The sequence below is a fragment of the Chaetura pelagica genome, unplaced genomic scaffold (assembly GCF_000747805.2).
Source record: "Chaetura pelagica isolate M959 unplaced genomic scaffold, ChaPel_1.0 scaffold69, whole genome shotgun sequence".
Classification (NCBI taxonomy): Eukaryota; Metazoa; Chordata; class Aves; order Apodiformes; family Apodidae; genus Chaetura; species Chaetura pelagica.
In genome coordinates, this window is record NW_009970724.1 from 3,422,700 (window position 1) to 3,449,463 (window position 26,764).

Here is a 26,764-nt window from a genome sequence, read left to right on the forward strand (position 1 = left end):
TTTCTGCAACCTGAAAAAGAACAGTCTGTGAGTAAGATAGGAGAGAACTAAAGTGCTAATCCTGTTTTTAGCAGGTGCAGAGCACCATCAGTTCCCATTGAAATGAACAGCAGAGGAAGGTGCTGGGCAACTTGCAGGTCTGCACAGTGAGTATTTGTATGATGTATTAAAATGTCCTTTTAATGTTTTCCTTCTTGATGAAAAAGTCAGAACTACACAGAAAGGAAGTCACAGCAAGCGTTCTATATATAAACAGACTGTATCCACATAGTTTATTTCTCACAGTTCTCCTGACAATTGAACATTATTTAAGAACATACTGTATACACAGATAAGAAGAAACATACAAAATGTTTTAAATGATGCACAACAAAATCCAGCAGTATAAAAGAACGCATGTGAACCCTTGCTCACTGCTCAGGCTAAATTTAATCACTGTTTAAATAGTAATAAAAATACAATCTTTCATGGATCTTGTGCAGACTACAAAAGAGGAAAAATTATTACCATATATATGATTTATATTAGGCAGTTTTCTTTGATGAGTTGCACTAACAACTCCAAATACAGAGGCAGAAGGCTGTGTATTTTATTTTAAAGGAGTTAATGTTGAGTATTAGAGACTTTACACAGTTACTACCACTGGCACTTTTCACCATATTTTGTACACATCACATGATCATCTTATATAACATTACATTTAAAAAATATATCTGAGTGACAATTTTATAACATTCACACACCATGAGCTGGTTAAGGAAGCAATGCCACAGTTGCTCCCTGTAGTGCTTCACTGTTGGTAAATAGAGTTCATTGTGGTTTTAAAAAAAATAATTAAAAAAAACTGAAAGTCAATGTGATTAAGCAGCTCCGATTTAATAAAGGCCTGTAACCAACCATCGCTGAGACAGTGAGTATTTTTTAGAGTACATCCTAGAAGCAAACACTGTCATTGGTTAAAACCTTGCCTAAAGAAGTCAGTTACTGTGCTGAAAACTATTTCACAACAAAACTGCAAGCTACTAAACTGTTTTTATATAAATACTTCATCTCCTCTGGATCTCGTTATAACCAAGTTCTTCAAAGCCTTTGGAATTTACTCTGTCTTTAATGTGTGCTCTCATTTCTGGCTCACCCTTTTGTATGTTTTTCTTTTGTGTTTAGATTCACCACCTAAAAATGACTAATGTGGTGAAAGAAAGTCTCCCAGTGAAACCTTCTGCACACTAGGAATGTTCAGCTGCTGTTCAGTGATCTAGAACCATGACAGCTCAAAGCTGTAGTTTGATAAGTACACCCAGGAAGCTGTCATGCTGTGAGTGACATTTCAGGGAAAGCAGACTCTTTCCAAAATGTGCACAGAATTAACAATGGTGCCATTGTTATTTTTCAAAGAGAATAGTAAGCCCAAGATGGTAGTTCTGCTTCCCATGTCATCTATTTGCTGGAAAGTAGTTTGGGTCAAGATAATTGTAACTGGTGCCCTGGGACATGCAGTAGTCTCTGTCTAAAAATGTCTCTGCTCTGTAAATAGGTTCTAACTGATGGTCTTCCTTATGAATCTCTGTTTCATGCAGACTGCAAGGGAAAGAAAAAGATAACAGTTTAAAAGTCAAATATTTTCCTTATCTGTAAGCAATGATCGTATTAACAGATTCATGCAAAATTTGATATGATTTACAAAGTCTGATTTCCCCCATTATTTAACAGTACCAAACCTGTCTGTTTACTCTATTAAGAAAATAAAAACTATTTATCCAGAACATGCTTACAGAATACATCTCCATAAATATATATGAAAGTGTCTTCCACTCCACCCGTGGTAGGAGATGTGTGCTATGCTGGATTTCCAACATACACAGCAATTAAGCCACACAGAGATATAAAGGCGAATTACAAATAAGATGTAGAAGCATATGCTACTTACCAGTCAGAACAAGAATCACAGAAATCCAAGGACATTTCTGGAGGGCAGTCTTGGCAGTGCCACCGAACTCCCTGGATAGGTTCAATTCCGCAGTTATCACACTGGAGCAGATGGAAGAGCATTAAAATCAGCACCTGTAACCACTTATGATAGCAGCAGTACACACCAATACACCCTGTAGAAGGGCATGCACATGTAGGTCAGTTACTAGTAGCCCACACAGCTGAATTCTTATCATCACAGCCTGTAATGTACTCATGTGCACATCACCTTCCTGCTCAACAAAAGCAGACCTGGTCCTGCCTGCAGTCACTGCTCAATCTCACATGGCTGTAAGACCTGCTGCCACACAACACACAAACAATGTGATGTTTCTACAGCTTCAGTCCAACCACATTAAATGTCCAAGCATAAATTTGCTTTCTGTGGTAGCAGAAAGCAGTGAGCCTAGGCCAGCAAAGACTGCTGGGAGGCTGTTGATGGGCTGCAGATCAGGACAGGCTAGCTAGGAGACAGCACTAACCCCTGAGGAGAATTTGGGGACAAAATAACAGCAACTAAGTGCAAGAAGAGTGTGGCATGAAGAGGAGATAACACAGTACAAATGAAAGAATCATCAAGACTAGCTAAAAAAAATCAGAATGGTAGAGAAGAGGGGCAGAAATGCAAAGATACTTGATACAAAAAGGAAACCTGGAAAATGGGACCTGGATCCAAGAAAAACTTTCCAAACATCTAAACTTTGAAGGGTGCTGCAAAGACATGATTGAAAAGCAAAAAATGATAAACAAGCCTGTGCTCCAATTTCTCATCTCCTTCAGAACTTGCAGTGTGAAGGAAGGTGCATCTGTGACACCCACTCGCAGAGCAGTTCACTTCCAGCCCACTCAGGGTTACAAACACCTTACAGACTTGCCACAGGTGACTTTAAGAGTTTCAGGGCTGGCAATGAGGAGGGGCTAAGCATATTCAGAGCTGTTCTCTGGAAATTTCAAGTTCAGTATAATGCTAAATACTTCAAAAAATAAAAAAGAAAAAAATTCCAGGTATCTCAATTTGAGAACCAAGATAGTGGAAACCCTTGACCTTAATTTCTGTGCTCCAACTTCTCTCCCTTTCCCTTGTGAAACAAAAATAATACCATTCTTTTCATTTCCTAAGAAAAAAGAAGCACTTGCAAAGTGCTCTGATATTACAGCAATGAAAGCCATAAAAAGCCCACAAGGGATTCAATAATTCAATATTCAAAGCAGAGTTTGAATAATGTGTAGTAAATGAGGCTGAAGGCCATGCAGAACCAAAAAGTGTTCTGAATGATTGCTTATTAGGTGAGCGCCATCCAGCCTTTTCACTGAGCAAGGGGCTCCTGTGGGGAAAATAGTATGTAATCAAGTAATTTAATAGCTTACTGTACTACATAATAGTATCAAATTCAGATTGCAAAGAAACTTTCAAACTTTAAATGCTGCATAACGTCAATTTCCTTTTCAGAGTAATTTTATGTAGAAAAAGCAACTAGATTGTAACCTAGAAGTCTGGTCTGCCTGATCAAAGTTTTGCATTTTGAGGAAGAAAAGGCTAACTTAAAGTTAAAAACTAAAAAAAAAACACAAACATAAAACAAAACAACAAAAGAACAAACCCAAATAAAACCAAACACACCATGCTAAGTTAAAAAAAAATAGCAAAAATGAAAAACACCTTGGTGGTCTAACACCATGATTAATGTTGTCAATGTCAACTAACAAAGCTGTCTTAATTTCCCAGTCATTTTGAACTAACTTTAGACAAAATATCTCTGCATTCTTATATAAATGGCTATTAATAAATAAATCTATCTACATAACAAGGTGAACAAACTGTTCCAACATAGCAACCAGTTTCACAGAACACCACTAGCAAACCAGAAAATATAATTTTGAGAATGCCCTTTCTTTAATGTTGACTACTACTGATTGATACTGGGACAATACATTAGTTTAACTCAATGTTTATTTTCTTAATTTCACATATCTAATGTTTCATGTCCTTGCTTCAACTTCTGCAAGTTATTACTTGATAGGATTAGGATGGTACTACAAAAAAAATAAATAAAAAAATCTATTACTGATCCCATTAAAAATTTTTGTACCTTCTTGGCCTCAGGTGGAGGCAAATTCACACAAAATTCATAATCAGATAATTATCATAAATGAATCATTCTCAAAACAGTGTAGTGTCAAATGGAATTCTGTAATCATTTAACCTGGCTCTAGAGCTGTATTTTCAGAATATGCATGAGGAAAATACAGTATGCTGATTAGCATTCAGACAATATCAGTGTTCAGTGAAATCTGAGCTATCAGAAAGAAAGAATTACTTGGGTTGCTTTTATTACAGAAGATGAGAGAGAGCAGACACAGTGGAAAAGGACCTAGGAACCAAACTTGCTATGTTAAGCAAAGCCTTTTTTTGGAAATCCAAGCCACATTATTTTTGAAAACTTCTGCAGTCGACTGGGAGGAACACAAGACCAGGTCTTAAAACTCACCTTGAATCCTAAATGCTGCACAAAGCCACTTTCTGCATGCATCTGCTGGAGTTTCTGTTTTTTCAATTTTTTAAACTCTACAAGTTCTTTGTATTCAGGTAACTCTCGATATGTTATTGGAATACTCTCTTCATCCTGTTCACGGTTCAAAATAAGTAAGAAACATTTTGTACTTTAGGAATATAATAACTAGTAAGACACAATCGATAAATCACTGTGCACTATTAGTTACCTTTGAGAAAACACTGGCAGTGTATTCCAAGAAACATATTTGGAAATTATTTTAAAAAACAGCATAAAACAGCACATGCAGCTAAATTACATTTTACTTTGTCTTATTTATACATTATTATTTGCATTAAAACAAAAAAAACATTATACTAAAGACAAGTTTCTTCTACAGCTTAGCTGCAGTATAAAGGAGAGAGAAGTGCCTAATAGCTCCTAGGTTTTTTCCCATCTTAGATGCTTAACTGCAATTTGCATATAATCCACTTGTCCACACATTGTGGGGAAAACGGCAGCTGCAGTAGAAGACTTAGCTTTTTCTTAAGACAAAGCTTGTTTACTTTAGTAAACTTTTTGATGTGATTAAATACATGGCAAGAGATAGTATATTTGAAAACTGAAATTTCAGGTCAGTCTTATAACCTTAATTTATTTTTCTCTTTACTATTCTGTGGAATGGTATGCAAGGTTACTTACTCTAAGGACAGTGCTTGCGAAGCTATGAAGATATTAAAACCAAAGATAATAAAAAAACTTTTTACAGTTTTAAGAATTCTTGCACAAACTCAGATTTTTAAAAGACCCATACATCAAGACAGTACCAAGCTTCCATTAAATGTATTTTTTATTTTAAGACAGTCAATATTACCAGTATTAACTTCTCATCTTTACCTGTAAGAATCAAAAGTGATGAGAAGCATCATTCCATGACTGGAAGTGTGAAGTTTCGGAGTTATCCAACTCCTTCACCCCTTTACTTCATGCTGTCTCTTAATAGCTTAAGAAAATTGCTTGCTGTTTTTCCTAAATTATTAAGAAGTCTGTCTCCTTAGAGGCTGGCACATACAGACTTGCCAGAGACTTGTAACAAATGGTTCTCTCTTTCTAAAGAATCACACCATTTCCGTATTTTCCATACAATTTGTTTTAACAAAGGCTGAGGATCTCTATGTTATGAGAAGACAGAAGCACTCATTCTAATTCAGATGCCTGTACACGGCAGATGTGAGCTGTTTTCAAATATGACAAATCTTTATTGATGTAGCAGTTTTCAGATCCTGCCTTTCCAATCCTTCACTGATGGGAATCCTCAGCTATGGAGAACAACTACAAGATAGTAATCAAAATTCTGCTAATGTAGCCTACATACAATTTCAATTTCTTTTTATAATCTATGAAGAATTAAGAACTTGTATTATTTAGTAAGTTTATTAAAAGAAGTGAGGGACAGATGCTTGCTCTTTAGTGTTAAAGAAAATATGCACTTAAAACATTTTAGAGCTGTTACAGGACAAAACTGTTTATTACTTATTTACATTATTTCTGATTTGGTCTAAATTCTCTGCAACTGAGGGCCTTTATATTAATGATGTGTTTATAGTTCAAAATGTCTCATGACTCTTATCACCACTTAATACTTATTTAATTATATTTATGACAAAGATTCTTAATCCTCATATTATTCATTAAACAAGCTAAAATGACAGTAAGGCAAGACGTTCTCTGACTGAATTACATGACGTACCGATACCTCCTCTTCTGCTGCAGTATCCATATGGCTGTGAAAGCTGGATCTGTCATCATCTTCATCCATATAAACTGGAGGTTCATGAGATGTCATGAAAGTTGAAGGTTTGAAAAGATGTTTATTTAAAGGATGCTGCCGTCTACTTGATGACTACAGTGAAAAAATGATATATTTTAAAAAACATTCCTTGGTTATTAATCAAGTAACCATCACAAATAAAGCCTTGACAGAAATTTGCTCTTTTGCACTGAACAGTCTATCATCTTTCCAATTACTTTTAGTTAAACCTCTTCATCAGAGCCTCATACAGCTGGAGTTTTTCTCTGCCATTACAGTGAAATCAGATAAATAGTGAAACACTTACTTGGTAAGAATCCAGTAAGAAAGAGCCCTTACCATAAAAAAAACTAATTAGATGAGTCAGACAACAAGAGAAAACCAGAAAACAAAGCTGTTACAATTTTGAAAACTGAGCACCAAAGTGCAAAGATATTAAAAGACTTCTGAGAGTCATGAACAGTGTGAGTGGAAGACTAAACAAAGTAGTTTTGCACAGGTCCAAGATCCAAGAGACCAACCAGTCCGTGCTTAACACTTACACCAACTTCTTGTATTAATTTGTGCCTTAGAAAATCTAAGTCTGGGCTAATTGTCCCAATCTCTTTTCTAGACCTTGGAGAAAAAAGGCAATTCATTCCACCATGAAAGAGTTTTCTAAGACTTAGAAAGAATTGCTCTCTGAAGGTTCTTTTTCATTGCCACTGACTGGAAAAGTAACCTACAAAGTGTTAGATGAGATGAATTACTCCATTAGTGTATATCTAAAACCTTTCAACTTTAATGCTGTCTGAGATGTAGAAAGCATGGCACTTTTAAAATAAATTACCTAAAGGCACTCAGCCCCTGTTATTCATTCCCCATGGAAGAACATTGCATATAAAACAACAAAAAAAAGTAATTTAAGGTAAATGAAACTGACTGAACTTTTTCCTTAGCTACTTTCCATGCCAGCATTTTGACATCCTTTATGTCAGATTTTACATTCCTCAATTTAAAGAAAGCAGCATGAATCAAAATCCAGAGGTATGAAAAGTGACTTTTTATAAAAGAGAAGATTGTCTTACACTGTGTCTAGCTTCTGCCATACAGTTAAAGCATAAGGAATATCTGCAATAATTAATAATTTAATCTTTCCCTGCAAGAATTTTATCACAAAGACTCCTGAATCAGCTACAAACCTGTAATACAATCACTTCTCTCTAATGCAGATTTAACCTCTAAAGAGGGATCTGGAGTTATTTTACAGTTGCGCACAGGTTAAAAAGTAAAGGCAAAGACCACACAAATTAATCTTAGATGGAATGGAGCTATGCAGACAAAACTGTAACAAGGAATTGAGACCAGCCCCATTCACTCTAGAGGGAACTGATGAAGTTAGTTCCTCAGATCTTTTGTGCATAGAATAAAAATTAACAGTTCGTTCTAAGTCTAATCATAGAATCATAGAATCCTAGGGGTTGGAAGGGACCTCGAAAGATCATCTAGTCCAACCCCCCCCGCCAGAGCAGGGTCACCTAGAGTACATCACACAGGAACGCATCCAGGTGGGTTTTGAATGTCTCCAGTGAAGGAGACTCCACAACCTCCCTGGGCAGCCTGTTCCAGGGCTCTGTCACTCTTACAGTAAAAATTTTTTTTCGGATATTCACCTTGAACCTCCTATGCTCCAATTTGCACCCATAATGTACTATGCATAGCACTGATTTTTTCCACCTTCTGCCTTATGATCACTGACTTGCTGTGTTTTGCTTATTTTCTGGTTTCTTTTTAAGATTTCAACACCCTCCCCCAATACTTCTATTTATAAGGTGAGATGGTATTTTAGCTTAAGCTGACACTGATTTAAATGGTCTGTTAACAGAAAGCAGATCTGCATTCAATACTAGATCTGGAAATCAAAACTTGTACCTATGCTTAAATAGTAGCACTGATGTGCATACAGTTATGACCTAGGAATTTAACTGTGGGTTTCAATTCTACTTCTGGTAAAGAATGAACAAAAATGCCACATAAAAGCAAACAGTTAAAATTAATTTTTCTGGTGGAAAATGTATCTTCTGGATTAAGCTTAAAAGCAGGTGCACTTATATAAGCACTGAATTAAAAAATGATAAGCCATAATTGAAGAACTTGCATACTAGAGTCCTAAACCTCTGATTCAATTGTTTTCACCAGTAGCAGATGATGGTTATACACAAAAATAAACTGATGCATCCTGTTTAATTTCCTGTATCACTTACCAGAAGAGACATTATCCTGTATGAGGAATTACATGCAAATTGGAACCAGATAGTAAGAAAGCACTAATCAAGATTAAAATATATTGAAAACGTTAATAATTTAGACTCACTTTGCACGTAAATGCAAACAGAAATATAGGATTTCTGCTGTCTCACCTTTTTGGAGTATAAATATAGGTTTGGAGTCCGCCCTGGAACTGGAATACCAGCTTTAGTCAGTTTAATAAAATATTTTTGCACTCTACTGGCAACCTAGGGTAAAAAAACATGCCACAATTAAATGTCAAATGAAATGGAACAGACTTCAATTCCAAGTTTTGCCAGCATTGCTACACTGGTAAAGAGGACAAGAAATCCCACTTTCTACTCTGCACAACTGCTCTAACCATTAACTATCTTGCACTGTAGTATTTCCAGACACTTTGAAGGCTTTCAGAGAAAAAAAAATTACCCTTGTTTAAAATTTTATTTATTAAAAAGTAAACATGTATTTTAGTTTTTCAGGTTCAGAGAAATATACCTAAAAGTACAGAAAGTATCAGAGATCATACTGTATATTGAAATGCTTAAGTATACTTTAACCTGAAGGCATACAGCTGAAATAGAAAATATTAAAAGTATTGTGAACACATGAACATCAGCATGTTTTACTCTGGGTCAAAATCTAGAAATTGTATCACTTTAGGAGAAAAAGCCCAACAAGTCAAGTGCAGAAACACCTGGGGTCTCCACAGCTGTGTCCTTTTGTGGATCTCAGCCCTACCACAGAACTAATTCTGTCTGTGAGTATTAAAACGTTTGCCCATTCTGCAGCCCTGAGGTGCAGGAAATTCAGCATTCCAATCTAACACAATCTGAGAACAGTTGGTGCCACTACACTGGCTATTTAAAATTAAATGCCTGCCGTTAAAATCTAATAAACAACAAGTTTTGGGAGCTTTTTTATGGGCTTCGGGCCACATTTAAAACCCTATATTTGAGATCAAGAGCTGTATTGTTGTTAGTGAAAGGCAGGCCCTACTGTTACATTTTTAAGCTTCCTGAAAAAGCCTAAAAGGCAAGGAAAGGGATTACTTCTCCAAGGGTTTTTCTTGTTACCTGCTTTGCTGTTCTGTTTCCCAGTTCATCAGCTATCTTCTGCCACCGTCGGGACTCTACTTCCTCTGGTGGGTACTTCAAAAGCAATTGCTCAAGTTTTTTCTAAATCAACAGGGAAAATAAATAAATACATCTTTCCTAGTCAAAAGATGAGTATCTACATACATGTGACTCTCAATTTCTAAATGCTTTAAATATTATTACACAATTTGCTTTTATTCTCATGTATGTTACCACACCTACAAACTGGAAGTTTCCCATTACCTGTTCCTCTACAGTCCACAGCTGGTTAAAAGTTTCAGGTTTGGTCTCATCACAAAGTCGTCCTCTTATAATCTGCTCAAATATAGTGTATAAAATGGAATACATGTTTAGAAAAAGTACCAGTAGGATAAATCAATTTTTTTCTTACCTAAATAAAACCCAAAACTAATCCGAAAAAGCATATGAAAATCTGAAACAAAATTTGCCTAAACCAAAAATAAGTTCTCTAATTTGAGTTAATGAATAAAGAATGATCACTAACATGAACATCTGACATAATTGCAGAGATCACCCACAAACCCATTTTAAAAAAAAAAAATTAAGCAGAAAAATTTGTAAAATTTTATCTTTCCTTTTGTAACAACTACCTGTGGACGACTGTTGGTAGAACCTTCTGGACCATCACTTAAAGGCAAGACAGAGTATGAAATAGGCTCTCCATCCTTCTTGGGATCCAAAGGACTTTTTGGTCTTGCAGGTATACCTACTATAAGCAACATTAAAAAAAGTAGTAATTAAGCCTCCAGACTGCTCATTTCTTTCTTGTAACACATGCCCCCTTTCCTTTTACCTTTGTCAAAAATCAGCTTCATTCTCCTACTGTTACGTTTGCGGTTTTTGAATTCTCTCTCAAAGTTTCCAAGGCTAGTGGTGTATTGGTCCCAGGCAATCTCAGGGAGCTGAACAACTCTCTGAGGATATGGTAGACCCATATCGACCTGAAAATAAAAGTGAATAGTGAAAAGCAGTATTAATACTATCCTTCTATATCCAAACATAAAACTATGAAACCTGAAAAGTTATGAAAACCTGACACTGCTTTTTAGCTAACAGCCAAATTCAAAATCAGAATTTTTGAAGGGCCATGCAGCACAGTCTTTTTAAAGAGAAGTTATCTTTTAAGAATAACACAGAACAGCACATGTAAAATATGCAGCGGCACGGTCAATGATGGCTTATTGAGCATAAAACTTTAAAGCATGTATTTCACAGTTGAAATCAACTGTTTCTAACCTCAATGCCCTATTACTTACTATTTGTCTTATTTTGTTTAAACACTGTTTGCCAATGATCTGTACCTCTCTTAACACAGAATACCACAAGACTGAAGTGTTTCATAATATGAAAAAACCTAAATTCATCCCATCAAAGAAATCAATGTGTATTTCACACTGATTTTGCTGTCTTCTGCCTAGAACACAACTGTTGCAAAGCTAACCACTTTATTTAAAGGTCAACCTTAAGGGTATCTTTGTTTTGGAGACAAATACACCAGATACTTTCAACTAGCATTAGTGAAATACAAAAATTATCAAATACAACCTATTCCACATGGTAGTATTCCACACATCTCAAAATTTAATGGAAAGACAACGACTGAAACCAATGGATTTCCATCAGACCTCTCTTTAAACCTGGGTCTCTACAAACCTAGGAAAAGAGCCCCACAACACACCTACTTCATTCTTCACCAAATACAGTATATGTTGCTACCAGAATAGAAGGTTAAACGGGTCTGTCACTGGTAGACATGGCAGCAAGACAGTATGCAAGCTTTAAACATCTTTTCAGTATCCCTGTTGCTACACATTTTTCTTAAAGCTTGAAAATAAAATGTTTCCTTATCAAAATCAATTCTCCTCCATTAGACAGCATTCTATTACATTACCCGGAACTCAGGTGTTTTCTAGCTTTCACTTTGGTTTTAGGCTATGAACTACATTTCCTGCTCTTTAAAAAGTACCCTACCAAATACACTCATAGCACAACATTTAATTTTTCTAGTGAGGAAAGTTATGAATTCTTCATCTGATGCCTCACTATGAAGTAATTCCAGTCACCCGTAGATTTCAGGTTATCTTAGAATACCTACATTACAATTAGAAATTTAAAGATTAAACTTCTACATGCCAAAATAAGGGGAAAAAAGCATCACCAATAAAATAATTGAAGACCTATGTCTTACAGATTTAATAAGCAAAGGGCCATTCTTCCTCAGCAGATCAAGAATTTACAACTCATCATGTTCATGCAAGTATACACAGAATTCTCTTTCTACAGATGATGAATTACTAGTTATTAAAAAAAAATAAATCTGAGTAACACTTAAGAAAAGCCCATTGAAATACCTTCTTCTGTAGTCTTTCCACAAATCCAATAGGATCTTTCAGTGCTTCTCTCTGGTGTCTGCCTAAACTTTCAAGGTCTTGAACTGCTTGAGTACGTTGAGCCTCGAGTACAGCAATTGTCTGTAACAGTCTCTGATAACTACAGAGACAAAGAAAAATATATCACTAAATTTTTCTTTAAAAGTCACCACCCCCCATCTGAATACTAGTCACAGTAACCTGCTAGTATCTAACATATTTCATTTTTACTGCATTATTTAAAGTTTTATCAAATTTCTTTTACATAGTAAATTAATCTACATAACCCTGTTAAAAATACTTAAAACCTCTGGTGATTTCCTTTAAATGTGGATTCTATACTAACTAAAACAATGTGGTATCAGGGAGAAGATATTCAGAGTCTCAGTAGCTATGACCAACAAGTTTTGCTTACAAATTTATAAAAACAAAATTACCTATTTTATCTTCCACGTCAAACTCAGCTTCCTTCTACCCCAATACACCTGACTCTACCACAGAACGTTAACATTTTATTCAACCACCCACAGGGTGGACAGGAATGACCCAGAAACTAGGCATTTCATAGAAGCTTCACCTTCAAGCGGAATACAAGAATCACTTGCAAAATGTAATGATAAACGAAGGAGTAAGTAATTTGCAAAACAATACATACAAAAGATAGTTGAATAAAAATGCCAGCATTCTCCCAAACCTGCCGTTCCAGATGAACACACCAATTTGATTTTCTATTTCACAGACATATATGAGGGTCACTGCTGTGACTATCACACATGTATCAAATTTATGCTTCCCAAACTGTTTTCTATAAAGCTAAGTCAGAGTCAGAAAATCATACAATACTGTAACACAGCCTTAAAAAAAAAAAAAAGGTAACAACATTTAATACTTTTTATTAGCTTTCCTTATAGTTCAATTGTCCACTTCAGTTTCTGAATCATGTAGTTTCTCATGGTTACTGTTATTAAAAATTATTCTGTATCGATTTTTTTCATGAAAATGTTTTCTGACATCTAGTGACTACAGCTGTATTTTAGTTGAGCAAAAAATACACCCCAACATATATGAAAATCATCTAAAATCTACTGACCACTACACTGTTTCAGTAAATTTTCTTTCTATTCTCTTATTGCTAAAAAAAAAGACAACCCTAACACAATTAATTCCACACATATGACAGAAAGGATCCAAGTTACTGAGCTAATGCAAGTTTTTCAATTGGCTGCACTGGTAAATGGGTAAGGCTTTAAGTGTAAGAAAGTAAACAGCTTCAAGGCAAAACAGGCTTTGTACCATCAAATATTTATGTTTCTACCTAGATATTAAATGGCTTCCTCTCCATGAAAAAAGGTAATTTTCTTTCCACTCAAATGTAGCATTTGACAACATATAGTCTTACTTTCTGAAGTTTGAAACTAAAATACTGAGCTTGTTTAGAAAACAATAAGATACAATTCTCTTATGAACCTACTTTTCTTTAAATTTGTCTGAATATACTCAAATTTATACACAATTAAGACCTATTATGATTGTTAAATAGGCCATTAATACTGCAACAGTAGCGGACTACTTTCATGACTGGAAAAGTGCTACAGTTTCTTCTGAACAAAATAACTTTGAACAAAGCAAGGTAATTAATGGGGCTACTCTTGAACAGATGAAAACAAACTTCAGAAATAACCTACAAATTTACTGAAGGAACATCAAAATTGGCCTGAGACAATACTGCAGGTCAGGCTGCTACAAGCTTACAAGAATCATCATGTGTAGAATGGAGATCCTTACTTATTTTTTACAAATAGCATCTGATGACTGCCTAGCTTTGTGCTAGGCAGCCCCTGTCCATGCGCAGGCAGAGAGATGACTCCACACAGCACCTTGTGCAGAAGCCTGACTTGCATGCTCAGCAGAAACAGAACACAGGCAGGCTGCTAACATTTGATGTGGATGCAGCTGTAACAACACAGCTTAATGATATCCAGGGAGATTATTTAACCTGCACAACAGAAAGCCTTTTCTATCAGCAGGTGCCAAACCTCTATACAAGCCTCTAGAGATAACTCCATTCTCAGTTGCAGGTGCTCAGCAACATACACAGAAATTTACACCTAAGAAGACATTAAATAAATACCTTTCTTTTCTTGATGCATTTTTACTTCATTTATTCAAATTTGTATCTAAGTGCTCTTCCAAATGAAATTGAAAGAATTTATTAATTTCATTTAAAACAATTACATACATGAAAGAAAAAAAGTAACCAATGATGGCGATTACATGAAGCTCTAATTTATTGATGGAGATAAATGGTTCAGAAACAACACCTCTGGTCTTCATGGGAATATGTAAAATATTAGAAAAATGCCAGGATCATTAAAAAATACATTATGTGATGTTGATTTGTGGCTATATAGCACTATTATTACATAATTCAAGAGAGAAAAAGGGTTTTCTATGCAAACAGACAACAAAAAATATTCCTGGCATTTTTTTGTACCTCCATTAAGGAAATATATTACCATGGAAATATTTACTTTAACTTCCATATTCAGTTTTTATCAATGAATAGATTCTGAAGTGCCATTTTATCAAGTGAACATCGGAAGTACTGAAATCCATGAAATAGTGCATTTTGGGGTCTTGCCAAGAAAAAATTGAAAATACTAATCCTGAAATAGATAGTTTGCATATTCCGTACCCAAGTACTTCAGATTTGCTGCACTACTGCATTCTCTCTGAACCACTGAACATCACTTTAAATTCTGACATCACTCTTTAACTGACTACATTATAATGTGTCTGCCTATGTTCTTCTAAGTTTTAAACCACTGTTTTCACAGGTTTTTACAGGATCCTAGTTCTCTAGCTCTAGATGACTGTCATAAAGCTAAGTATTTCTCTGAAAAAGCAGTAAGCCAAGTAACAACACACATGTTGAACACTTTCTCGAAGTCTCTTCTCTGTCAGTTCTGGTTTTTAGTCTCAAACAATAACATAAGACCTCTGCTGCATTCAGCCAAAGACACTGTGCAGCTGGTAGTCATCACTTTGCACTCCCAAAACTAACACCTACAGTTGTGTGAATATAGATCACAATATGATAAGAGGTATGGTAACATCAGTTTTGAGGATTATAGTGTAAAAACATGTGTGCCATAATTTAAATTTTATATTAGAAATACTATTTCTTGTATAGGATTTGTTTTGAATTAAGGATTATACGCTTCTCATAACAAAACATGGCTAAAATATACATAGAGAAAAAAACTACATTAAAGCAAATTTGTTCATTTTATTTTCAAGAGCTGTGTCATAAAATCAGTACCTATCAGTAATCAGGAAAATTTCATCAAGTCTTTGTTTTAATGCCATCTACTGGCACTCTAGCAAAGCACAGATTAAAACCTGCTCTACTATACTTAGTCACTTATCACTCTGTCTACTAACAGCAATTCAGAAAAAAAAATCCCTTATTAGATGCTAAGATAAGAATGTATTCGATATTAAACATGAGACTGCAAATTACTGAAGGAAAAGGGAAACACTAATTGTACTAAGAATCCAAGGCAGCTGTAAGTAAGAGATGGGCTTCCCGGAGAAATCTTTAAGTCAGATCAAACAGAGCCTTCTCATTTAAAGAAGCGTTTCGTTTGGGGTTTTTGTTGTTTCGGGTTTTTTGTTCAGACATATCAGATAACGATCCTAGCTTTTAAGCTTGGCCTGAAATCTTTGCCAGTGTCATAATACAGTAATTTTGACACTGTAGTTTCTTGCAAATTATTCTGATATGCATCTGAGATTTAAAAAAATCTGTTACTGCACTAAGGAAGAGTGCTGGGATGCACATGACAGCACCATGGAAGAAGAAGCAACTGATGAAGAGTGGCCTGTCTTTGATCTCCTTTCAGAAACAGAAAAGTGTTTAAGGGCATAATCAATAAGGGCATGTATCAACTCCTGACAGGACTTAGGAAAGCACTTTTGCCTGAAGAAAGCAGCATATGGTAGGTTTTTACCTACCTAATGCTTAGATACTATGACCAAGGTAATCTACTTATAGCCAATTCTGCAACTCCTTATGAACTTGTTTTCCACTCTAGCTTAACCTCTGTAAACATACTGTAATTTACTGTACTTTATCCATATTTAATATTCATACTTCAGACCTTTCAAAATAGTTCAGTGATAAGTAAATAATTAAACTGCATCTCCATTTTATACATGAAACAACTAAAACATACATTAAGTGGCTTCTCCAAGTTATTTCTCAATGCCAGCCTCAGGCTATAAAACATATCTATCTAAAACAAAACAGAACTAAGCCAAAAAGCACTTTCTAAAATTTTAAATAAAAGGGACATTCTTTTAAAAAACAAAACCAACAAACCCTAAAACAAAACCGAAAACCCTACTGCAGTCGTTTACCATGATGCAAAAGTGCTATTTTTCCATTCTAATTTCACCTTCCTTCTAGCTTTCACAACTCCACACTTTGTACTTCAAGAATTTGAACAGTATTTTATTGGTTATGAACTTGTAATGGCCCTTTCATAAATCCTAAATTCTTGCCCAGAAACAGATCATCCACTCATATATTTCCATCGGCTTCATTCCTGTCAAAGCTGTCCACAATATTCAGCAGAATTTAATATTAGCTGCACAAAAGCACCCTTACCAAACATACCAATTTTCAGCAAGTTTACAAAATTTTTAGCAGCCATTAGATCGCTGTGCCTCTGAACAAATACGTAACTTGCTTCAGTCTTGTCAACATAAAAGGTTAAAACGTCACCCATCAGTCCTCCCTCAGTTAACATATTTTAATACAGCCTTTTTATCTTCCTTTTAACAGCATTTTCTGAAGTATGTGCCCGAAGGACAGTTACTTTTAGTAGGGAAAAATAATAGGTCCCTGTCATTCCTCTGTTTTCAAGGCTTGCAGTGACACGAGAAAATAACAGTAAAATTGTTTTCCTCACAAGGGGCACAGAAAGAAAGACTGATAGCACACCCCCAACCCTTTCTCACCCCCTTCTCATCATCTCTAATGTGAACAGTCCCAATTCCTTTACTGAATGCCCCTGTCCTTGGCAGGGGAGTTGGAATTAGATGATCTTCAAGGTCCCTTCTAACACAATCCATTCTATGACAGTAAAACATGGACAAAGTTGGTCTTTAGTTTAGGAAGCAAAAAACTTCAAAGATTGTTACACCAAACCACACATCTTCACCTAGAACTATGCAAAATAAAATAAAGATGAGCAACAATGAAAAACTAAAAATCAGCTGGCTATTCCTATCAAGAACTAAATCTAAAGGAAACCAAAAGTAGGATCTTCCCTCCTCTCAAAATAGCATACAAGTACTTCCTAGCACCAAAGCAATACCTATCTTGAGTGACACACATTGCTGAGACTAAAACAATTACAATTTGTACTGCTTGTACAAGTCCGTTCTAAAAGACACTGCCAATCTGTTTTGTAGTTCACGATAGAGATGTTGTAAAAACTTCATGTAAAGCCAGAAGAAATACCTCAAGACTGGTAATGGAGTTATCATTTCAAGGTAGGTTAGTTAAAATCAAAAAGATACTTGCAAGCTCAAAGCATATGCCAGTCACTATGTTCTCGTCTCCTTGATACTTACTTACTAATATTTTAGTGAAACACTAGTACATCTCTACCAAGTAGGGAATTGTTACTATAATGTATTCCTTGTCCCACCACACACTGAAATGGTATAACTGGTATAACACTTCAGCACTTCCGCTTCCATCAGTGTCCCCTGTGCACACTGCCAAAACACAGCCAGAGCTTACCCTCTACAGAGCTGGGATGGGTGAATACGTTCCTACCACATCTTTTCTTGGTTTTGTTTCTTTCTCAACCTCAGGACCATGAATCTCCTAAAGTATTAGATACATTTTTCCTGCTGATATTTCCTACACCTCACAATTTTTATTTACTACTACTTAAATTTTCCAGTTTAGATGAATTTACTAATGAGGATCCTTAGGAATGGTAAGAACTGCCAAATGATCAGGGGGCAAAGTTTCTGACTTTTTCTGTATGAAAACAGCAATTTGGGTTTTTTTAAATTATGTTTTTTTAAGCTGTAGATTTTCCCCTCGTGGTTTTGGATGCATGTTGGTCAAAGTTGGAAAGACAAGTTGAGTTCCTGTATGTTCTCTAGAAACTGCCAGTTTGGGAAGACTACTGTCTCCACAAGTGAAAGGCAAGCCAATTTCAATTGTTACATTTCACACTTCACACACCTACTACCAGGCCTGCCAGGGAAGCAGCTCTGCACTGACAGCTCATACTCCGTCTTCCAGGACAGGATGCTTCAACAGAGGCAAGAGTGTAGGCTAAGAAAGAAAACCAGGTATCAACCTCAAGAGAAGAGAATTCGAGGAGCAAAGGGCACAAAACCATAAGAAATCAAGCTCTGCTTTCCAAAGGATGCATGATTTAAATGAGGACTGTGCTGTGTCTGCAGTGCTGTTCACTGGAGTTGTGCTGTGGTTGACAGCGAGACAACTATGTTCAGAGAAAGAGAGTTTGACAAATGTACTTGACATTTAATGGCTCCTACACTACAGCTATTACTAGAGAGAGAAAAGCAGATGCAGCACACGCCTAAGGCATTATCGTTTGCAAATTAAGAACTCTAGTATTTAGTGTTTATTGAATCATTTATGCAATTATGAAACGATTCTATGATCACAAAGACTGTTAATCTTTAGTCCTGCAATAATTTTGCATCACTAAAAACTTTTCCACTGATAGGTATTTATAATTAGAAATTTTCTTACAGAACATGATAAAATAAAGCTAGCAGTAAACAACTTTCAAAATACTATTTTAAGCTGGTATAATGAGGATTTAATTAATAAATATGGTTATGTGCCCATTATGCTATCAAACCATGTTTTAATAGCACAACTACCTGCAATAACAAACTGCAGTTGATCAAAATCTCTCACTAGATGTTTCTAATTGATTTCTATTCTAATTCTATTTTGCAGATGAACTAATAGCAGCATTTAACTTCTACATGAAATAAGATTTCTACTTAAAAGTCAATTTAAATTTTTGTTGCTTCCTAACACAGATCAATCTACCAGACAGTAGAAACTACTTTCTAAAAGAAGTACCAATTTTCCATATGTTTAAGTTTTACATTAATAGGTAGTTTAAGAAAAATTATTGTATGCCACACGACCCTTGTGTGGAACAAAGGATGAGTTAAAACACACTGTGATCTAATATGTATGGCATTTATGGACTTTAAAAAATGTTAACTTCTATTATTCTTCAATACTAAAAATACATACTGCATCAATTCTATAAAGTACTAGGAGGTTCTTGACCCCAGTATGGATTAGAACTGCTACTATAAAAAGTAACTTGTTTTACTTGATTTATACCAACTCCCTTTATTCCTTAACTAAAGCCTCCTCCGACTAAAATTGTATGTCTCATACAAAAATGTCTTTAAAGATAATACAGGAGGATAATTTATGCTATAGTATTAGCTACTCATAGCTACATAACATCACCACAAAGGAATGTTAGGTTATCTGATTTATGTGTACATTAATATAAATCCATAGTGTGATAAATCTGATCTTAGTTCTGAGTCATGTATATGAATATATGGGGACAACTTGCAAAACCAGTGTAGTATTTTTATTCTTGCCTAATTATATATAACAATAAACACAGAGATTTCATCTTAAAATATATTAATGAAAATTAGTTTAATTTTTAATAATAATTATCATTCAGTTAAGGAAAAAACATGGTGCAGATAAAATTCAAAATTCACCTTAGTGAAAAACACTGATACAGCATTACCTCAGTTACACTTCAAGAAGATTCTGTTTAAGGTAGTTCTCAAATAACTGGTATGGTAAAGTGCACCAGACCTTATTCTAAAAAGTCAAGTGCAGTAAGATGAACTTTTTTAGAGAACTGTTTTAACCTGATTCATCAGGCAGAAACATTTGTGACTGAATAAAATAAAACCCGTAGAACAGGAAATGCTACAGACACTTCTTTTCCTTCTCACACTCATACAGGATTAAAAGTGAATTCAAAGACATTTACAGTTCTACTATGAATTTTGAATTAAATATTAAATCTGACTGTACAATCCTGAATGGTCCTCAGTCTTTCCAAGTCCTCTGCAAAATCCAACCCATAGTACATAAGAATCCACAAGTCTGGGTTTTAAGAGATACATTAAAATATTTCATTTTAATCTGTCTCCAGTTTAAATGTCAATACAGCTATTATGATTTTAAGTACTATGAAGTAATCAATGAAACTAAAGAAACATGAAAATATCTATTTGCTGAATAAAGGCAAGGTCCTAACTCCTGCATCCAAATGTCTGTAGACAAGTGCTCATGCATAATTCATGTATTTCAGTGGGCCTACAGGCTTAAGCAGTCCCTATTAGGCTAATCACAATTTAAATGATCATAGACATTTACCGTATATGCACATGAAACCTCAATTCCACAATTATATTTTCATATATAACATTTTTCCCTCATGCCACCTAATACCTGTGAAATTGCAAATCTCCAAAGACAAGTAGACAGAAAGAATAAAAAATAAAAAGACACTGGGCAGAGGGAAAAATGTACTGAGGATAAAATATCGCATAAGACACAAAATGAAAGTATGCTACCTCACTGTAAGAAATAATTAAAACTATAAAACGATACAGCAAAACTCCTGAGGACATATTAGAAACACTAAGCACAACATATAAAATTAAGCAGTGTAAAACCATTTAAATTAACAAGTTTGGTTTTTATAAAAATATCTCAAAAGAAAATGCAAAGGTTTCTGATCTAGAACATATAAGCAAAATTCTCAAGTATTAATCAAACGGTATTTTTCTGAGAGGAATCAAAATACACAAAGATTCAAACTGTGTGTAGTAGCAGAAAAATAACATTAACAATACTTCAAAATTATACAACCCCCTGGATCAGTGTGTTATCTACACAAATGTCTATATTGTGATAAAAATTCTGTTTAGAGAATTCATATATTTTTAGGAGGTATCTGTTTTAATAAAAAGTTGTAGAACATCCACGATTCCAGCCTTCTCTCTGAATATTGCTTTCTGTGATGAGTATTTTTCATAATCTATCATCCAGTTTTCTCAGAACTATTAGTAAATGAATGTTGTTTAAACATTGCAACATTCCAAACTCAACAATATTTATACGAAAATACCACAATATACATTTAGTTGTTTTTCTTATAGCAAGTTTTATCAATAGCTGTTAAAGGTTTTGGTATATTCCTATTGTATCAATGTTACAATAACTTCTTGGAGAGTGAAAATCAGCTGTATGAATGTGTCATCAAGCAATGTAATATTACAAGAAATAATGTACATTTACAGATGTATCAAATTACTACAACAACACAGAGGAATAGAGCTTTTTTTTCTGTTGTGGAACATCCAAAGAAGGATATTCAGGTCTTCTTGGAGAAATCTGCCTCCTTGACCTAGCCATGATGCCAACGTATCTGATTTTGCTTTTAAAATAGAACAGAAATATAAACCAGAGAAAAAAATAATCCATAAAGACAAGTTTAATCACAAACTGATGAAGGACAAAAAAACAAAAGATCTGATAAGCAGAAGACCAGCATAATTTGCTCTGCCAGAAATATCAGAGGCAAAAAGCCTACACCTGACAGCACAGAACCTTGAATTCTTTGCATCTGACTAATCAGGGAAAATATTTCTGCTAAAGCCCTTTTTTATTATTATTTTAGAAAACAAGCACCAAATGAGAGTAAACAAGGGCATAATTAAGACACTATTGAAGAACTGTAGCACAAGAATAAAAAGTATTCCTCCAACAAACTTTGGTATTTTTAAAATTTGAAAAAGCATGTAGTGCACAGTATTTGATTAACTCTTGAACTACAAAGTTCCAGAAAATGGCAATTGCACTCAAATACCAAAATACATATTCATGTTCTTTAGAAGGACCTATTACCATGAGGAACCACTAGAATATCAGACTTATTTTCTTACACACTTAAATAAGAACAAAAAAAACACTGCCCATAACTTTCCAACCGTGTTAACATTTTTTAACAGAGAAAAACCACCAAAATATCTTAACACTACCTTTAGTGGCCTGCTTCCCTTCTGAAAAGTAGAAATTTTTCTTTCCTGATCTAGAAGCTAATTCTAGCTTTGACTTCTGTTGCTATCAAAAATCAGTAAAACCTGAGAGCATAAAAATAACATAAATTTCTTTTGGAATCCTGCATTCAAGCAGCAAGTTAGTACTAAGCTACCAAGCCCTAGTTGCAATTTCAGAAGCTCCCAAACAAGCTCTCTCACAAAGAGTCTGCCAATCTGAACAGCAACCAATCTTCAGAGCAACTGTGTACATTCAAAAGCTAACACTAGGGCACATTCCCAATTTTTTTCAAGAACAATTTAGATCTGTGTTTAATTATAATAGAAAAAAAAAACAAAAAACTTTTCTTTTTACCGCATTTCAATTGCAGACTTTGATTTTTTAAAACTGCATTTGAGACATGTTTAATTTGAAAGAAGAAAAATTGAGGCCACCTCTAAAAATCTGCTATGTTCTTTATAGTTCTTTTCCTAAAAATCCAAAACCAAAACATTACTAATGTATCTTTGTATCAAGGTAACTAGTAAGATGTAACAACATCCTGCAAACAGATACAGAAACATCCAAACCAACAGTCCATTTTTTCCATTTAGAATTTAGGAAACAGCAGTCTTCTGTCTACCAGGAAAAGTGTTCATACACTTTGAGCTGATGCCTGAACCTGCAGATATTTAATAATTATTTTGAAATCACAGTTTGTCTGAGCCATACTCTAATTCAGTATTCTCTGACAAAATAATTTCTCATATCCAAAACTGAACAAAAATCCTGTATAAAAATAATGCAGCTCTAATACCAAAAAACCCAGTCAAACTTCTGCTGGATTAAGTAATCATTATCTTTTGCTCCATACTCATAGTAATTCTGCCGTGAAAATTTACAGAAAGTACTAGCCGTGGTTTAACTCTTGGTATGAAGCAAACTGAAGAGTATTTGCGTTAGGCCTTTCAGGAGTCACAACAAAATGCAAAACATCTACTAAACAGCAAAACACACAGTCAAAACAGTGTCACAAAGACTGTGCAATAAAAACTGCAGCCTGATCTATCACTTGAAGACAAATTTCTCCACATAAGCTTTCTTCACTGAGAAAATTGCCATTTTAAGAATCTCTTTCACAGTTACCACAAATATATGATCAACACGATTCTTCTTATAGATATTCAAATGATAAATACAAAAACAACGTAGTGTGCTTTTCTAGTAATAATTAGAACACTAATATAGTTACAATTAAAGAATATAAACATCAACACAGATGTAATGCACTCTGGAGAAAGTTCTCAAATCACTGTATTTGTTCAATTTCTCTTCCTTAACACAGTATTAAGTCTTTCCCATGACACTTTCAAGATAGGTTTCTAACCTTAAATTGTATGTACAACAGAATGTTCATTTTTGTAAGCTGTTTGTGCTGTGCCTGCTGTATATGCTGATAAATAACTGAACTCTAAGACTTTAGGTTTGTTTCCAGCTAGTTTTTAAGAAAACAGACAACAGATTTGTTTTAAAAAAAACAAAACCCAATCAATTTCTTGATAAAGAATTGATATTGCTAGAAATGCATAAACCACATTGCTGTACCATACTGCATATTAGTTTAATTTCGCTTGGGGTAGAAAAAAGGAAGAAACATGAAGACTGAAGAGTATGAAAATTATAAAGCACTTATATTTTTGTGAAAGTACTTTAAATAAATATTAATTTATAAATATTTTTGTAAGAAACAAAAGCAGAATTCATGGTTACCATAGTTACACATACTCTTTGTTGTGTTTCAATGCCACATGATCTGATTCAAAGTAATACACATCAGGCTCTTCCTCGTCATCCTCTGCAGTGTGGATGTTGGCACTCTCTTTGGCAGATGGTACATGTCCAGCAACAAGCCTAGCCTCAGAAAGTGGCTTTCTTAGTCCATCACTCCCATGATCTCCTGTATTACAATTTATCTCCTTTTCATTCTGTTTAATTTCTTCAGATTTTTTGGGAGATCCATTGAGATTATTAATACCTACAGGGACATTCTTTTCAGTGGGACTAAGATTATTTTCCCCAACCTGTCCGTTTTCTCTACAAGGAGAGTTATTTTTAGTAGGGCTACTTCTGGCAGGGGCAGCCCTTCGTGGTGAAGTTCTCAATGTATATCTGTGTTCTTGAAGTTCCGACATAGATGTTATTTGAGCTGAAACACAGTCCAGCACTGAAGAATGTGGTTCAGGTTCACCTGAGATTGATGCACTGTCATGATGAGTATTCGGGTTGTTATTGGTGTTTTCAGTACACTGTTCCTTAGAGGCACTATCTCCTACAACATCTACTTCCTCCTCTGAATCCCTTAACAAAGATGACTGGATTTCAGAAAAGGACCCTGTAGCTGGCTCATCTGCCTGATTAGTATTCTCCTCAGGCAAGCAGTCATTTATTATTTTGTGGTCCTCTAACTTTACCTGTTCTTGAGAGTTTGTGCAAGGCACATAATGGTCTACAACACTGTCCTCCTTGTTGCTATTAAGCAACAATGAAGAATGGGCAAACGAGTTTCCATTTTCTGCTACTGTTTTGTCCTTGGGCATACAGGAACCAGCACTGTTTTGCTTAGTGTTCCCATCAAGCTGACAGTCATCACAGTTAAGAGAATCTGAGTCTCTCTCACCAACTCCATTGACAGTCTGATAGCCTGCAATGTCATCAACTATTGCAGAATTATTAAATCCTTCTGCACAGACATTCACCTTTTTAACTTCCCTTTTGTCACAATCATCCAATATAAGACATCGACAAGCTCGCTTAGTCCCTGTGGAGACTGCATCATTGTCCGATACTAAATTTTTATGCTCCAAAGACTCCTTCTCTGTTTTAATAGGCAAGTCTTCTTCTGAACTGTTAGGTGCCTCTGAACGTAGACAGCGTTTAATTCTTTTCAAAACTGGTGAAACAGATTCTGCTTGTTTTTTTTCACAATTTTCCACAGTTTGTTTATCAACATTATCTTTTTCTGAAGTAGACAGCCCTCTCTTTCTAGGGCTCACCCATGATTCGCGAACACTCTGCTGTTTCAAATCAGTAGTTCTTCCACCATTACTGCCCTTCTGAGTTTGCACAGACTCTGGCCTCTTCTTTGGTGACCTTGATCGTATTTGAGGATGGGGCGAAACTTCCTCTGGATGAGCAATGCTACGGTTTCTTAATGTTCTACCACAAAAATTTTCATCCAAACCATTTAAACCCACTGTAGATCTTGTAACACGAGTAGATCGAGAAGCAGCCATACTATGGCAAGTCCCTAAAGTACGTTCATCATGATCCACTCATTGGGAAACCTTCAAAAAAATGTAAACAAATCAGTCAAAAAAGTATTTTAAAAAACACCCACAGACACAGAAAATCTGCATAATATATGGTCACATATGTACCTAAAACTGAATATGCCTACGCAATGTATTAATAACATCTATTCCGTGCCAAAAAGTGAGTGCATTAGAAAGTTTTCCACCTAAGCTATAAAGAAGCTGACTTGGTATTTATGGTTGTTCTGCCATTAGTACTTGTGTGTGAATGTAGTTCATATTTATAGCTTATGTAAGGCCGGTATGTTCCAGTTCCAATTAGGCTCAGTTAGTACATAGTAAAATACACTAATTTTATGTGTTGAACATATGTTATAACGTATACGTCCAACCACCTGCTCAAATGAACTTCAGGACTTAAGTCAAGTTTAGTTAAATAGTACATTGTCCAGCTGGGTCTTGAAAATCTCCAAGCACAGATATTCCACAACTTCTCCAGGCAGCCTGTTCCAGTGTTTAATTGTCTTTACAGTGAAAATATTTTTTCTTATGCCTGGGGGGGCCTTTCTTATTTTTGCATAATTTACGTCAACAAAAAGTCTGGCTCTATTTTTTTAGTAATTTCCTCTGAGGTACTAGAAGGCTGTTTCCCAAGCTTTCCCCATTTTTAAACTTTCCATACAGTTGGTGAGATGAATCATCACCTATATCAAATTTAAGTAAATTCAAAGCTAAGTTTAAAACACCCATTCTGAGAGTGTCTGTATTTCAGATTTCAAGGTGAAATGTAGGAGTACTCGTCCAAAATCAAAATGACATTTTTAATATAAATCAGTTCAGTCTTATCCTTCTATTCATTTAATCTTTAAAAATTCAATGTGTCAAACTGCATATCACCATAAATCTCTCACAATATCCATGACAATTAACAGAGTCACATTTGTACATTAACAGCATACCTTCCCTTTTCCTCTACCCAAATTACAGATATTACTAACTTGTTCAACTGACATAGTATGTGAAGACTTAAAATTCTAAAAAATGGAATCAAACCTTTTACATGCTATTTAGAAAGGCTGAGAATGACAAATGAAGAAAATAGTTTCACTAACTGTTTTTCGTCTCAAGCAAAAGAGAGGGGAACAAAAATAGCATAAATTCTCACAAATCTATTATTTAGGCTTCAGATGCCTCTAGAGCTGAAAACATAGAGAACAGGACCAGACCAGTACAACTCCTAAGGAACACAATTCTTGTTGACAATTA

The 26,764-nt window shown here is 35.0% G+C and overlaps 1 protein-coding gene across 1 annotated transcript; it reads right to left on the reverse strand.

The window, feature by feature from the left end:
- ZZZ3 (zinc finger, ZZ-type containing 3) lies at positions 1 to 25,480 on the reverse strand. The gene is made up of 11 exons (XM_010006584.1): positions 23,973 to 25,480; positions 12,005 to 12,143; positions 10,447 to 10,594; positions 10,244 to 10,362; positions 9,876 to 9,947; positions 9,612 to 9,713; positions 8,670 to 8,765; positions 6,211 to 6,363; positions 4,458 to 4,592; positions 1,928 to 2,028; positions 1 to 1,578 (listed from the first exon to the last, which is right to left on the reverse strand). The coding sequence occupies exons 1-11, from the start codon at positions 25,478 to 25,480 to the stop codon at positions 1,434 to 1,436; spliced, it is 2,718 nt and encodes a 905-aa protein (XP_010004886.1). The 3' UTR covers positions 1 to 1,433.
- Positions 25,481 to 26,764: the final 1,284 nt, after the last annotated feature.

Coding starts and splice junctions, on each gene's coding strand:
- ZZZ3 (XM_010006584.1), bottom strand. CDS start 25,480: ATGGCTGCTTCTCGATCTACTCGTGTTACAAGATCTACAGTGGGTTTA. Junction 10,595..12,004: donor TGGAAAGACTACAGAAGAAG/GTATTTCAATGG, acceptor TTTTATTTTCAG/GTCGATATGGGTCTACCATA. Junction 1,579..1,927: donor TGTGATTCTTGTTCTGACTG/GTAAGTAGCATA, acceptor TTTCCCTTGCAG/TCTGCATGAAACAGAGATTC.